General features: G+C 37.5%; 1 protein-coding gene across 1 annotated transcript; it reads right to left on the bottom strand.

The window, feature by feature from the left end:
* On the bottom strand, positions 1-15,144 carry LOC113524062 (inner centromere protein A). The gene is made up of 6 exons (XM_034301447.2): positions 15,060-15,144; positions 10,880-10,930; positions 8,610-9,218; positions 6,636-7,358; positions 4,534-5,181; positions 1-4,260 (listed from the first exon to the last, which is right to left on the bottom strand). Exons 1-6 carry the CDS (start codon positions 15,073-15,075, stop codon positions 2,369-2,371), a joined length of 3,939 nt encoding a protein of 1,312 aa, XP_034157338.2. The 5' UTR covers positions 15,076-15,144; the 3' UTR covers positions 1-2,368.
* Positions 15,145-16,349: the final 1,205 nt, after the last annotated feature.

The raw sequence follows: 16,349 nt of genomic DNA, 5'->3' as shown, positions 1-16,349 counted from the left end.
TGAAGAAATGAGATGCTCATTTATTGCCATGCACCATAACAATATAGTTACAAGAACACATTTGTGAACCCTTTGTAATTATCAGGGTTTGATTACTGATTTGATTGCATTGATTAGTTGTAAAATGCGCTCTGATGTTCATCTAAGTCACAATCATAGATAAACACAATTTGACCAGACTAATAACACACCACGAAGGAAAGCATTGCTGTCCAAAAAAACATTGTGTCTCATCTCAAGTTTGCCAAAAGCCACTTTGAGGTTAGCACTTCTGGGAAAAGGTTCTGAGGACAGATCAAAATTTAAACCTTTTGGCAAAAATGCACAATGCTATATTTGGAGGAAAAAACTCATCCCAACTGTGAAGCATGGTGTGGGGAGCATCATGGTTTGGAGCTGCCTTGCTGCCTCAGGGCCTGGACACATTGCAATCATTGAGACAACAATGAATTCAAAACAGTATCAAGACATTTTACAGGAGAATGTTGAGGGCAACGAGGACAGTGACCCAAAGCACACACATAATTCAACTAAAGGATGATTGAAAAAGGAGAAAATTCGGTTTTTGGAATGGCCTGACCTTTACCTAATAGAGATGCTGTGGAATGACCTGAAGAGAGCTGTTCAATCAAGACAGCCCAAAAATACTGATGAGCTGAGAATCCAGAATTCCTCCAGAATTCCTCCTTATCATGGTGACAGTCTTATTAACAGCTACAGGAACCAACTGGTGGAGGTTGTTTGCTGCTAAATTCAAGGGTTCACTTACGTTTTCCAGCCTGCACTGTGACTGATTACTCCTTGTGCTCAATAAAGACTAGAAAAGTTTGTGTGTTATTAGTTTAGTCAGATTGTGTTTGTCTATAATTGTGACATAGATGAAAATCAGACCACTTTTTATGAATAACAAATGCCAAACTTTTGCTAACTTTTAACTGTAAGTTAAAAGAACTGGTACAATAGTAAAAGAAGGATGGATTACAAAACACATAGACCTCTACTTTTATGCCTGTATTTGCATAACTTCCTGTTTAATTCTAGTGTTGCTACACCATATGACCAAAAGTATGTGCACCCCTGAGTATCACACTCATATGTGTTTCTTCTCCAAACTGTTAGCAAAAAGTCTGAAGCACACAGTTGTATAGAACATCTCTGTGTGCTGTAGCATTACAGTTTCCCTTCACTGGAACTAAGAGACTCAAACCTGTTCCAGCATGACAATGCCCCTGTGCACAAAGCGAGCTCCATGAAGACATGGTGTGTGAAGGTTGGAGTGGAAGAACTCGAGTGTCCTGCACAGAGCACTGACCTCAACCCCACTGAACACCTTTGGGATGAACTGGAACACCGACTGCACCCCAGACCTCCTCGACATCCCAACATCAGCGCCTGACCTCACTAATGCTCTTATAGCTGAATGAACACAAATCCCCACAGCCACGCTCCAACATCTAGTGGAAAGCTTCCCAGAAGAGTGGAGCTTATTATAACAGCAAACACAGGGGAATAAATCTGGAATGAGACGTTCAGCAAGCACATATGAGTGTGATGGTCAGGGGTGCACATACTTTTGGCCATATAAGCCTTTTTTGTTCATTATTTTTGTCCCCTGACTTTAACATAAAACAGATACCTCAACCAAATACTAAATACATACAAGTGACTAAAGTATTTTTTCTGTGACAAACAAGAACAAGCAGCTGATCTGAAAGCACAGGGTGAGTCGCCATTTAATACATTTCACTATACAGGGTATATTTACAGTCTTTCCATTTACAAAACTTATTAAGACATTATTACATTAAGACATATTTTGTATAATAGCTGAATGATATTTGCTTATACACTCAGCTGGTTGCTTTTAAATACAAACATTTTTACAGATTATACAGCAGTTAAATATCCATCTTGTCCACTGGCACACACTAATGTTTTTTTTTTTTTTGTAAAATTCAGTTTTTTCTTTCTGCCTGCTATGAATATCTTGTTAGTGATGTTGATAACTCTTGAGTATAATATGTAGCTGTAATTGTGTAGTTGTATTTCAGCTTTAGACCCCACAAGATAAGCAGCCACAGAAACAAAAAGAATGTAAGATATTTATATTAAAAATACAAAATCTAATCTTACATTATAAAAATCTAAAATGTAATTAAAAACAGAGACAAGCCTACCTGAAGCAAGAAACTGATCAGGAATGAAGCATAATACTGTTGATATGCATCACATGTTGACCAACTGATGCTAATTATATACACATTTAACTCTGCACTCAGCAAACATACCAACATATAGATTTTATCATTTTAGCTAAAAAAATAATATGGAATAAAAAAATAATTATAAATGAATTTCTGTCAAGTTTTCATTCATTTTTCTTTTTTCCTTCCTTCTTGGACAAATAATTAATAAATCGATCTACAGCTCTGCCTGGTATCGTTCTTTCTGACTCTACTTTTGCACGTCCCTCTTCAAATCCTTCTTTTTTTGCCTCTTTAACTTTTTCATCAAGTTTAGCATAAATTTTTTTCTCTGCCTGTTTCCTGGCCGCTTGTTCTGTCTGTCTCTTCAGGTTCTCCATCTGTTTCTTGTGCTGCTCTTTAATGAAAGCAAGATTTCTCTCCTTCTCCTCATTGTGTTTTCTTTCTTCTTCTTCTTTCTCCTTTCTGAAATCTTCCTGTTGTTTCCATAGTTTCTCTTCCATTTCCTTTTTGTGTTCATCTTTTTCCTTTTTTTCTCTCTCATCTTTCTCTCTTTGTGCCTTTAGTTGTTCTTCCATCATTCTTATCTTGTCATTGTAATCATTTTCTATTCTTTTCTTTTCTTGTTCTTCTTTCTCTTTTCTTTCCTTTTCTTTTAAATCTCTCTCCTCCTTTTCTTTCTGTCTTTCCCACTCATATTGCTCCTGCTTCCCAATCTGCTCTAAACTCCACTTTTCCTCCATAGCAGCAATTCTTCTCTCCCAGTCCTTCTGCTGATGTTTTCTCATCTCCTCCTCTTCCCTCATCCTCCTCTGCCACTCTCGGTGTTGAGATAACTGAAGGTCTTGTAGTTCCTTCTTTTTACTTTCCTCTGCATCCTTTATTTTCTCCTCTAAATCCCTTCTTCTCCTGTCTTCCTCTGCTACCTTCTGTTCATACTCCTTTTGTAGTTTCTTTAATTCTTCTTCTTTATTATTTTTCATCTCTTCCTTTTCTCTTTTAAACTTCTCTTTCTCCTCTCTCTGGTGTTCCTTCCATTCTTGTTCTCTCCTCTTTCTTTCTTCCTCCTCCTGATCTCGCCGTTTTTGATCTTCCTCTCTTTGTCTCTCCCACTGTTTCCTGTTCTCCTCTCTCTCTCTGTTTATTTCTTCCAGCCATTTCTTCATTTTCAAGTCATCTTCTTCTCTTCTCTTCCTGAAGTCTTCTCTTACCTGTTGTTCCCTTTCTGACATTTCTCTTTTTATTTGTTCTTCTCTCTGTTTAAATTCTTCTTCTTTTCTTCTCACTTCTGCCTCTTGTCTTTCTTTTTGGTTCTGCATCTCTGTCCTCATTTTCTCCATTTCAGCTTGATGTTTGGCTTTCAGTTCTTCTTTCTCTCTCTCTATCTGCTCCTCTCTCTCTTTCAGTATTCTCTCCTTTTCTTCTTCTAGAGCTTCTTCTGCCTGCTGGAACATCTCATTAGTGAAGCAGCTTCCTCCATTCACCTTCACCATTGAGTGGATTTTATCCAGAAGAGTCAGGACCTGGGTGCAGCTGGATTTATCATTGTTGTTGAGCACATGGTATCTTTTACCACAGGTTAACAGAAGTGTGTTTAATTCTGTCCCAGCAGTTTCCACATACTGTACAATTGTAGTTTCTTTAAGTTCATCACCCCTGGTGAAGAGCACGATAGTGTACATGTTGGATTTTTTACCAAAAGTCTTTTCAATGATTTTCACTGCCTCTTTCTCCTCCTCTGTGAAGCGTTGTCCTATTTTCAGCACCAGCAGGAACACATGAGGACCAGGTGCTGCCATTGAGATGCATTTAGCAATCTCTTTCCTGGTTTCATCATTATCAGTATTTGTGTCAAACAGTCCTGGAGTGTCAATCACAGCAACCTGTCTTCCACTGATTTCTCCTGTCTCTTTCTGACACGCAGTGGTAACTGATTGAGCTGACGTCACTTCTTTGAACACATTTTTCCCCAGAATGGTGTTTCCTGTTGCACTCTTCCCAACTCCGGTCTTCCCCAAAAGCACAATCCTGAGTGTGTCAGGTCTTTTTGATAAATCTGTACAAACGAGAAAAGCCAATGATTTTTAAAAGAGTCATAAGAAAAAACATGTTAGAGCTATTATAAAATAATGTCATAGGTGTTGTCCTTATTCTACCTAATGTGAACTGTCAAAAAGTAAAATTACATCTGCAAATTTAATTATGGTTGACATGCTAATAATCATGTTTCTTTATAAATGTGCAGTTTCTGATTACTGCAAATAACAATTGCCCTTTTCCTTCTAACAGCAATACTTTGATTTTTATTTTAAATCGATAAACATTTTACCTTGTGTTTGATTTTTGTTTCTCTTCTTGAGTTCAGTCATTTGATGTTGCAGTTTTTCGATTTCTCTTTTGTACTGCAGCTGGGTTTCAACCTGTGCATCAGTGTACATGGCCATGGTGTACTGACGACCGCTGTTCTCTTTCAGAAGATCCTTCACACAGGTAAACAGCTTTTCTGCATTTGTTCTGCTGCTGTAGAATTTATATCGTCCTCCACATGCCTTTATCACAGAGTGAAGAGTCTCATCTAACTGTTCCCTCTGGGACTGCTGGTTGATGAGGAAGATGGTGTAGTCATTAACTCTGGAGCTAAAAATCCTCTGAAACATCTCTATTTCTGCTTTATCTTCATCAGTGAGAGGACCTTCAGGAACGATGATGAAGAAAGCATGAACTCCAGGATCGCAGACAGAGACAGAGTGTAGAGTCTGACGCATCACTTCCTCTTCTGAGAGTTGAGTGTTGTAGAGAGCGGGCATCTCCACCAGCATGATCAGGTGACCACACACTTCTCCCTGCATTACACACATTGAGCTGGACTCTGTCTGGACCAGTGAGGCCTTTTTACCCAATAAAACTTTAGATACTGAGGACTTTACTCTTTCCTTCCCCAGCAGCACCAGTTTCAAATGTGGAGTCTGTTTTGATTCTACAATTATAAAGACAGACAGACAGATAGATAGATGGATAAAATCATCATGTTGACATAATCAGTATATTGATATGTGTACTGAATAAATAAATTACAAACTATATAAAAACCCCACAAAGTTACTTATTATAAAACTTGACCTGTAACAGCTAAGTAATTAATATACAGAGCTATGAAAAGTGTTTGCCCTTTCCTGTTTCTACTATTTTTGCATATTGGTCACACTTAATTCTTTCAAAACAGTTTTTAAATAATCATTTCATTTATTGAAGGGAAACAGTTATCCAACACCAACTGGCCTTTGTGAAAAAGTAATTTTAGTTACTCAGTCAACCAATTAACATAATTTAACCGATAACTGGGTTCGATTAGACAATTAGACCAGACACACCCAGGCTTGACTACTGCTAGGGTTGCCACCTTCAGTGAGGAGAAATAAGGGATGAATATTGAAATAGTGAAGTATATTTAAATATATTTGTGAATTATAATAAATAGAGTACACTGATATGGCTATTCATTTACATTTATCATATTTATGAATTATGAAATAAATAATCTTAGATCTGAACCACCTAAATGGATTTCAAATGTTTAGTGATTTTAGTGTCAGTTTGACGTAAGATTTTATAATAAGTTTAGTGGAGATGCAAATCTTGATCCCGTTAAAAATATATGACAAAAATATCCCCATTAACTGCCATCTTATTTGTCCGTCCAGTTGGAATAATGCTGGTATGCAACATTACTATGATTTCAATTTCATCAATATTTATTTAAGAAGGATCCACCCATGTAAGGCATTATGGGATGAGACTTTTTCAAATATTAATTCATTTTGGTGGTGACTTATTGTATTCATTCTTTATTTTACATATTAATTTTTGCTCATTTTAATGAAGACAGTTTTGGTTGTGAAGGCCTGATCCAGTGCCACTTGTGAATGGAGAGCAGAGACTTGGAGACAGTGTGTAATTAACAAAGCTCTTTTTTATACACTGTTTCTTGTAGTGAGGTGCAATGTGTTGAACAGTGAGAAAGGTGAATGCTAGAAAGAGAGGGAGAAGTTGACAGAGTCTTTATCTGTGTGCAGAATGTGCTTTAGTTGCTTATTACTCATTTCCTGAGTTTGAAGCCCATGTTAATAAACACAGTGGGGGGGAAAAGAAGGGGTTCAAAAAGAGCCTGGATCAGTGATTGGTTAGTGGAAATAATGTTGATCAGTAATTGATCAGTGATGAGTAATCACTGATCACAGACGTGTTCTCAAAAAAGTCACTAGATTTATCGCTAGGCTCTTTTGGGAAAACACATTTCACACCTATCTCCAGGGTCCTCAACTCTTCCACATACACTGGGGTGTGGGCAGTCAATAATTTTGAAGTTGGCTGTGTTTTAATTTGCATACTGTAAAAATTAGGATAAGTTGTAATTGGTTGGTGGGTACTTACCACTGTGAGGCTTCTTTTTCCTCTCTATTCCAAATTCTTTAATTTTCTCAAATGTGGTTTTTGTGTGGGTTTGAATATGCTCTTCCCATGTTTCTGTTTCTTCATGCTCCAGTTGACCTACAATTTGCTCAGACAGTTTTTGGCCTTCTGCAGAATCAGCATCTTCATATATATCACACTGAAGACTTTCTTTATTCTCCTTGACCATCTTTTCCATCATCTCCACAAGATTGGCTCTGCTGCATCCACTGAACTCTAAATGTCTATAATTACCTTCAGCAATGATCTTCTGTATGACATTTTCCTTATCCTGGTCGACACTGGTGCCGATTTCTATGTTTTTTGTAGTTACTACCATGGTGTATTTATGGGCCTCCTCAGACAGAGATGAGAGAATTTTATCCACTCTTCTTTTGTCTGCTTCAGTGAAACTTTCTGGCTGTACAATTAGCATTATGACATGAGGTCCAGGAGCCATTAGAGATACACACCTGTTAAGACACAGTGTGAACTGATGTGCTGAGAGGGTGTGGTCAAACAGATGAGGTGTATTGATTATGGTGATGCATCTTCCCATCACATGTCCTCTAACTCTCTCACACTGAAGCGTTACTGAATGTAGAGGATCTTCAGTCTCAAACACAGAACTGCCCAGGATGAGGTTTCCCACTCTGCTGGTGTCTGAGAGACTGTTTCCCAACAGAATGATTCTCAGATCAGACACTGCAAAAGAAGAGACACATTCAAAGCTACTAGTGTATGTACTAGGGGTGTGATCCAATGCCATTATCTGTATCTGTATCTGTTTAGTGCTCAAAATATTCATATCTGGTTTTGTATTTGGATTTAAACTGAAATTGAGTGTGGTCTAAACTGGAAGTTTTTTATGCGAACCCATTACTATGCTCTAAAGAAAACAGAACTGCTGGAAAATGAAGCCATTTTTATTCACAAATTATCACAACTTTTTTAAAATTAAAAAAAAAATGTCCTGTGGAACTTTCTGGCAAGTTTTCTATCTTCTATCTATCTAATGTCACTGAATAAAATATTATAAAAATATAACTATTAACATATAACTATGTTTCAAAATAATAAGGTCTGTTATTTACAGTTGACAACAATAGCCATCTAATAATGTTTTTTATCAGATTTACTTCAGTTTTTTGGTTTGTTACATTCCAGAAATATCGGAAAAGTTCTATGGACATGCTATCAGATTCTTCTATAAATCTAGATGCACTCAGAGAGCTTCTGGAGTCCTTTAGGCAGTATTTCATTATAATGACCGCATGACTTTCCAGGAAGATTGTCTAGAATTTTTTTTAAGAACAATGAAAAAGATTTGCTATGAAAAATGAATTAAATGATTATTTGTAATGAGCCCAGCAGAGATATACTGCTCTGTGCACGGCACGTGGTCTTCATGGGTGATATGGAGCAGCGGGTTTCAACACATTTCTAGTGTTTGTACAGAAATATGGCTGAAATATGGTTTTATTTTTGGATCTCAGTAAGGCAGTGTTTAGTCTCCAATTCATATAATGTTAACAACTTTTTATTCAGTTAACAGTGTTGCCAGGTTCCACCTATAATTTCTGCATGATGCAGATATAAATTACTATTCAGAAATGCGCTCCACTGTTTACTTGTTTCAAATAATGCAAGAAAAATATTTAACTTTTTCCTATGTCCACATATTCTGGGCTCGGTTCAATCTTTTGTTTGGTTTTTGAGTTGTAGGTTTGTGAGCTTAAATCTAATTTTCACCCCAACTATTGTGGAAAAACTGAGGTGAAAACATTGTAGATTTATTCAACTTGAATGTGCAATTTTTCAATGATGTCCTTCTTTGATGAAAATTTTAAATAGGTAATTTTTACTGCCTATCTCAACTTTCTTCCACATTCAAGATTCATACGAGATCTTTAACATCACATGGTCACATGACTGAAGACCATAAATTACACTCACCTTTATTCTCCTCCAGTTTTTCCCTTACTGTATCTCCAGCTGTCTCTGCTGTGTTTTTAGGCAAATGATCCTGATGTCTTCTCGGTGTTCCTGAGTGCGTCTTCTCTTGTAGGTCACTTCCTCCAGTCTCCTTCACCACCGCATCTATTTTCCCCAAAAGCTGAAGAATCTGAAGTTTATCAAATGTAGATATATTCCCAATTCTGTGGCGTCTCACTGATTCACTGATGAATCCATGGTCTTCACCTGTAGTTAACACTATTGTGCGTTTCCTAGACAGTGGGCTGTAAGTTTCCAAAATCCTTCTGACTCTGTCTTGTTGCTCGTCTGACTGAAGCACTAACAGAAACACATGAGGATCAGTGAGAGAAATGCACTCTTTTACTCTCTCAGTCAGTTCCTCCTGAGAGAGTTGTGAGTTATAGAGATGAGGTGTGTTGATGATGGTGATGATTCTTCCCTCCACGTGACCACTGGCTCTCTTACTCTGCAGCTTTACTGAAGAAAGATGAACTTCAGTCTCAAACACAGATCTGCCCAGGATGATGTTTCCCACGCTGTTGGTCAGGGGAACATTTTCTCCCAGCAGCACAATTCTCACTTCAGACACTGAAAAATTAGCAGGAAACAAAATATGAATGATCTCTGTCCTGAGGTTAAACAGCTAAAGGTTCAGTCAGTGAAAAAGATGTGCTGAAATGTTTCTATTAGCTTTATCTTTTATGCATGTCAGTATACATATGGTATTATTTTGTCATCACTTCTACTCAAGTGCTGGACACTCGAGTTCTTCCACTCCAACCTTAACACACCATGTCTTCAAGGAACTTTATTTTCCACACACATGGTGCACATGTAAAAGATTCATTGTGAACTAGCCACTGGTTCCATTTCCATAAGGATGAGATAAATGAGCCTTAAAGTGGCTTTGGTGGAGTCATTATCAACATTGTAATCAATGTGTTTGCAACAATACATCGAATGCCCAGAAATATAATCAAATGTCTATAAAAAGATTCCAAACTTTAAAGCAGATTAAAAGTTGATTTATGTTGATTTGGGCTAAAATTCCAAATTGTCAGTTAAGGGCTCAACGTCAAATTGTCACTCCAGGACTACCAGAACAGACAGTTAGTTGTGAAAAACTGGAAAAGGACCAGGTGAGATTCCTGTTCTTGGCTGACGAGTGGAACCTGATATGGTCTTCTGCTGTTGTAGCTCATCCACCTCAAAGTTCAATGTTTTGTGTATGCTGAGATGCTTTTCTGTTCACCACAATTGCAAAGAGTGATTATATGAGTTGCTATATCCTTCCTGGCAGCTCGAAACAATCTAGCCATTTTCCTCTGACTCACTTATCAATAAGGCGTTTCCACCCATAGAACTGTCACTCATTCAGTACTTTTGTTTTTCACACCATTCTGTGTAAACTTTAGAGACTGTGTCTCTAGAGACTGTGTTGTGTGTGAAATTCCCAGGAGATCAGCAGTTTCTGAAAAACTCAAACCAGCCTATCTGGCACCAACATCCATGCTACGGTTAAAATCACAGTTAAACATCATGTTTGATGTTTGATGTGAACATTAACTGAAGCTCTTGACCTGTATCTGCATGATTTTATGCATTGCAGTGCTGCCACGACTGGCTGATTAGATAATTGCATGAATGTGCAGGCATGCAGGTGTTCCTAATAAAGTGGACAATGAGTTTATATGCCTGAGTGAATATACTTAAAGTGAAAGTTATATGTTTTTGGAAAGCGTGTTAAAAATAACCATATTGTGCACTATAATTTTTAATATCCTGTAGAATGTTTCGCCTACTATTTTCATTAAAGGTGATACTGTGTCAAAGCAAAAACACCCTTTAATGTATTTATTAAATTAATGTTCAGGACACATTTCAACTCTTAAAAGGGCACACAGGTAATATTAACTTAATTTACCATTCCAAGTAATAGTAAATATAATTTAATGAAGGGTAGTTTTATGAGGTGGTCTTTGGTCCTATTTCTATCTTAGTGCTATTCTGATACTTGATACTTAAAGCGATACAGTGCATGGGTAAGTAATGTATTTTAAATCAAAAGAAATCTTTCTATCTTTATTTCAGAGTATGCCAGATTCATGTATTTAATTGGTAAAGTTTCAAAATTTGCAAAAATTGATCTACATGTGACTGAAAGGCATAAAAAGTGCACCTGATTGATAAATAAAATACCCAACATCCCCAATGTCATCTCAGGATACTGTGAAGTCAGTGATACTCACTTGTGGGAGGTACTATGGGCAGGCTACGCCACCTCCGAGGGCGTAATAAACCTGTGGGGGAAAAATGAGTTACATGTTTTTCTATTTTTATTTACATTTTATTATTATTTTAATTTTATTTTTTAAAATAATCATTATGTACTTATACCATATAGTAACTTGTAGTTAGTAAACAAATAGTAAAATGCCTTCAGTGCAATCTACGGTTTAAAAGCATTCATTTCAATTTAAATTTACATATATATTTATATATATATATATATATATATATATATATATATATATCAACAGTCAGGTCCATAAGTATTTGGACAGTGACACAATTTTTGTAATTTTGTCTCTGTACACCACCACAAAGGATTTGAAATGAAGCAGTCAAGATGTGACTGAAATGTAGACTTTCAGCTTTAATTCAAGGGGTTTAACAAAAATATTGCATTAACCGTTTAGGAATTACAGCCAATTTTTTACGGAGTCCCTCCATTTTCACAGCCTCAAAAGTAATTGGACAAACTAACTTAATCATAAATATTAGGATTATTTTTAATACTTGAATGCAAATCCTTTGCAGTCAATGACTGCCTGAAGTCTGGACCCCATGGAAATCACCAAATGCTGAGTTTCCTCCCTTGAGATGATTTGCCAGGTCTTTACTGCAGCAGCCTTCAGTTGCTGCTTATTTGTGGGTCTTTCTGCCTTCAGTTTTGTCTTCAGTAAGTGAAAAGCAGCTCAACTGGGTTGAGGTCATCGGACATTTAAGAACATTTAATTTCTTTGCCTTAAGAACCTCTTGGGTTGCTTTCACTGTAAGCTTTGTGTCATTATCCATCTGTACTGTGAAGCCGCGTCCTATCAGTTTTGCAGCATTTGACTGAATGTGAGCAGAAAGTAGCTCTATACACTTCAGAATTCATCCTGCTACTTCTATCAGCAGTCACATCATCAATAAACCCCAGTGACCCAGTTCCATTGGCGGCCATGCATGCCCATGCCATAACACTGCCTCCACATGTTTGACAGATGATGTGGTATACTTTGGATCATGAGCCCTTCCTTTCCTTCTCCATACTCTTCTCTTCCCATCATTCTGGTACAAGTTAATCTTGCATCAGAACTAGGCAGGTTTTTTAGATGTTTTCAAGCAAGATGTTTATTTACATTCATGAAGGCGTCTCTTGATTGTAGACTTTGACAATGATGCGCCTACCTCCTCCAGAGTGTTCTTGTCTTTATGTTCTTGGCTGTGAAGGAGTTTTTCTTCACCAAGGAAAGAATCTGCAATCATCCACTTTAGTTGTCTTCCATGGTCTTCTAGGCCTTTTGGTGTTGCTGAGCTCACCAGTGCTTTCCTTCATTATAAGAATGTACCAAATTGTTGATTTGGCCATTTCTAAAGTTTCTGCTATCTCTCTGATAGGTCTGTTTTGTTTTTTCAGCCTAATGATGGCCTCCTTCACTTTCATCAACACCTCTTTGACCGCATATTGAGAGTTCCCATGAACAGCTACCAAATGCAAATTCAACAGTTGAAAGCAACTCCAGACCTTTTATCTCCTTAATTAGTCGTGAAATAACAACGTTATTTCATGATGAAGTGTAGACGTTAAGCTGTAATTCAAGGAGTTTAACGAAAATATTGCATTAACCGTTTAGGAATTACAGCCATGGAGTCCCTCCATTTTCACAGGCTGAAAAGTAATTGGACAACTGACTGGTAAGCAGTTTCATGGCCAGGCCACACCTAATTAAAGCTGAAAGTCTACATTCCAATCACATCTTGATTGCTTCATTTCACATCCATTGTGGTGGTGTACAGAGGCAAAATTCCAAAAACTGTGTTACTGTCTCCTCCAACCAAAATAAATTCTGTTGAATATTTATCTTTAAGAACCTTAATGACATTGGTGATATTCGTTAACAGTAACTTCTGATCCCTTTTGCTATACCCATAAACATTCACCAAATTTAAAACTATGCCTTCTATGGAAAATTATTAAGGCTTATAGCGACCCCTGATGAACGGTTTAAGCCATGACTGAACAGAATAATATCTCCCCATTGCATTTTTCCAAAAAACAGTCTTCACTTGAGTGAGTCTCTTGCAAAGAAAAAACATGTGCCTTTCACCCTTTTTAAAACAAAAAAATAGCTTTTACAATGTCTTTAAGTCCTCTTACATTCAAAAAACAAAATGATAATTGTGACTTTAATGAGAACATGAACTAGCTGGAAACTCACAACTTACCAGAGCTGGACAATTTACAAAAAAAAACAGAAAAAACAAAGTACGCCTCCCCTAGGGGAAGAGTCAAAATTAAATGCAAAAATGATGATCAAGTCCTTCAATAGCAGATCATTCTGCCCTTTCCAATGCTCCTCTAACTTTACATATCACCTGCTTAAAATCTGCTATGAAAGCAAATGGACCTCGAAAGTAAGCCTTTTTTCCTTCTGCTCTTGCTTGTTGGATTTGTGGCCACAATATTTTCCTCCCTTCCAGTGTCTTCAATTTGTTTTTCTTTCCAGCCTTTCATGCATAGGTTCCAACACCTTTTGTGGTGTTCATACTCTGCAGACCTCACTCTTAGCTCTTTGTTTTCTTCATTGAGTTTTGAGACTTGCCAGTTGAGCTCAGCCATCTTTTGTTTGCACTGATTTAATTCTCCCTTGATCCCTGAGATTATACTACAGTTTTGCTCTATTTTGTTCGAGAGCTCATCTAGCTTTTCTTCCTGCTTATCAAATTGCTTGCTGAGTGAGTGGATAGCTTTCAAAATGACAGCATTGGAAACCTCGTCATCCCTCTGCTCTCGATGGACATTTTTGCAGTATGAACTTTACTGGGAGTAATTGCTGGAGTGTCGGTTTCACTCTTCTTGCCTCCATCATCTCCATCACCATAGCATAGTCATGTTCATTCTTATTTTCAATTAAAAACGAATCTTTGGCTTTCGTTTCTTTAGCTGGCAGTTTGTAGTAAAGATGGACGACATCTGACAAGACTTTTTAGCATCAGAGCTTTAGAAAAAGTTTTAGACCTCAGAACTTTACACTCTCACCAACACTAATAAACTGCTCATCCTGTTAGGAGAACAGACGCAGAGCAGTGGTCTGGCAGCACAGTACGTCTCAACCTGCAACAATCTGAAGGACAAGAGCCCTGTTCAGATTGGATTGTTTTATCAGTGGGACGTGGGTAATAAATATTTTCACACGTCTCCTCAGTGATAAAACTCTCACATCCGGACACCAGTGAGTTTCTAACAGGCTGTATTTTCTACTATGTTTGCATCACGGTGAGAAGAGTAGAGAAGAGACCCTGGATTTTATTTCAGTTTGTGGAGAACCAAATTTTCAGCAATGATTTGAAAATACAGCAATAATCACAAAGTATCCGGGAGAGGGAGCACTGATGCACGCGCCACGAGACTAAACAGGCAAGTAGCAGCAGGCTGGGATCTTTTTTTCCAATGTGTGGTGACATCTGCATAGAAAATCACAGACATGTGCATCCACAATAATATTATCAGACGAGTGGCGAGTTTGGTGAAAAACAGTAGGTAATTCAGCCTGTAATAATCTCAGAAGAGGTCGGAGATTTTAAAAACCCTAACATGGCCGATCTGGACTGAAATAAAGCCCTAGAGGAGCTCCTGTGAAAGTCGTATAAAACCCGGATATGACTGAAGACATATATACACACACACGCACACACACACACACACACACACACGCACACACACACGTATCTGATGGGCCTTTGAATTATTTGATTATTTGTTTGCGTATCCGGTTTTACTGTTTTATTATACTATTGTTTCTCTTTTTCCTTTACTGCTATTTCTATAAAGTATCATTTCAGTGCTTTAACAATATTATAACTGCTGTGACGGTTATTCTAACAAAGCTCACTGAACTGAATTTAAGTTGATAATACAAGAATAAAGGCAGCAAAATAATATAAACTCGATTCGATAGGAAGATGCTTTACTGAAGGCTTACGCATAAAACTTTTAAACATTTGAAACGTTTTTTAAACATTTGAAACATTAGATGTTGCGCTGTGAAAAGAAGACGTGTTGCTGCTTTGCAAGGTTTCTCACTTATAATCCGTTTTCTCACTTATAATCCATTTTCTCACTTATAATCCACTTTAATGAAAGGCGAATTTATTTCTTACCTTTCCTCGACGCCATTTCGTGACAGTGCTGCAATCAGAAGTGAAAGCAGGTTTTAGCTTCTGTGACGTATAGTGGTTCATACCTGTAGATGACGCTCCGGTGTCTTATCACCTGGTCTTTATCCTGTGAGTGAAATATTAAAATAAGGGAAATATTACAGTTTCCTGGAATTAACGGAACTTAGAACTTGTCGGTGGAAGACTGTGTACAGGAAATGAGCGAACATAAAAACGCCTAAACCTACAATTTCTACAAATATTATTTAATTAAAAGTTGTTCCCGAAACCATTCATAACTAAAGTTAGTATCTAATTTGTCCTAAACCTGACACATTAGTGCTTCATTTGGATTTCTGTACAGACTGCTGTACAGAAACTGCCTTACAAAAAGATTTATTGGTGTATTTGCTCAACCTGTGGGATTGTTATTATATTTTAGATCCTTTTTATGCTTTTTATTTAACACTTTCTTAACAGACTCACAGACCTAAGAAAAAAAACAATTAGTTCTCAATATTTGTTAAGTCTATAGTCCATTTATGGAGTTAATTTTGTGCCAAATATTTCAAATTTAAGTAATTAAATCCACAAGCAAAATATTCTTTAACCATTATCCACCCCAACTCCTTATCTTGTTTACTCTCCGGAGTGAGTATTACTCATCAGTTACAGCACTCTCGCTTTATTTCTATAACTCAGGGACTTCTATCATTCTAATGGCGATTATGCTCTGCTCACCATTCACCACCCACTACACCATTTTGTTGTGTTGTATTTATTGTCCTGTCCACCACTATTTCACCACTATCAAAAAAAAGATTACTACTCATTCACACTCTTTACTTTATTTTCAGTTTGCAATATTTTGTTTACCATATATGGGAATTTGAGGGTGTTTCTTTATGCAACTGAATTTTAGAATGTGTAATTATTTAGAATAATTATTTAGACGTACAGCACAGGGCGCTCCTCCCCCTCCACCACCTGGGACAACACGGTCTCCAGCCCTCTGTCCATTGCATCTGTCTGCAAACAAAAGGTTGAGAGAAGTCAGGAGAATGTAAGAGTGGCCCGCCACAGAGTGCATCCTGAGTGAAAGCCTGCTGGCACGGCTCCGTCCACTGGACCGGGTCTAGCGCTCGCTTTTTAGTGAGATCAGTCAGCGGGCTGGTGACATCTGAATAATTAGGCACAAATCTACGATAATAGCCAGACAGCCCCAGGAACTGGAACACCTGCCCATGGCCCAAGTGGAAGCCCAGATACCATACTTCCACCTGTCAAATCGCA

Source organism: Pangasianodon hypophthalmus, chromosome 29, assembly GCF_027358585.1.
Source record: "Pangasianodon hypophthalmus isolate fPanHyp1 chromosome 29, fPanHyp1.pri, whole genome shotgun sequence".
In the NCBI taxonomy this organism is placed as follows: domain Eukaryota; kingdom Metazoa; phylum Chordata; class Actinopteri; order Siluriformes; family Pangasiidae; genus Pangasianodon; species Pangasianodon hypophthalmus.
The sequence above is the reverse complement of the archived record's forward strand: the minus strand, read 5'-3'. Positions and strand labels throughout refer to the sequence as shown.

Excerpts from the sequence above, each read along its gene's own strand:
- LOC113524062 (XM_034301447.2), bottom strand. Across the intron at positions 9,219-10,879 it reads GCCCATAGTACCTCCCACAA|TGTCTGAAGTGAGAATTGTG; the intron begins GTGAGTATCACT and ends CTAATTTTTCAG. Across the intron at positions 7,359-8,609 it reads AAAACTGGAGGAGAATAAAG|TGTCTGATCTGAGAATCATT; the intron begins GTGAGTGTAATT and ends CTTCTTTTGCAG.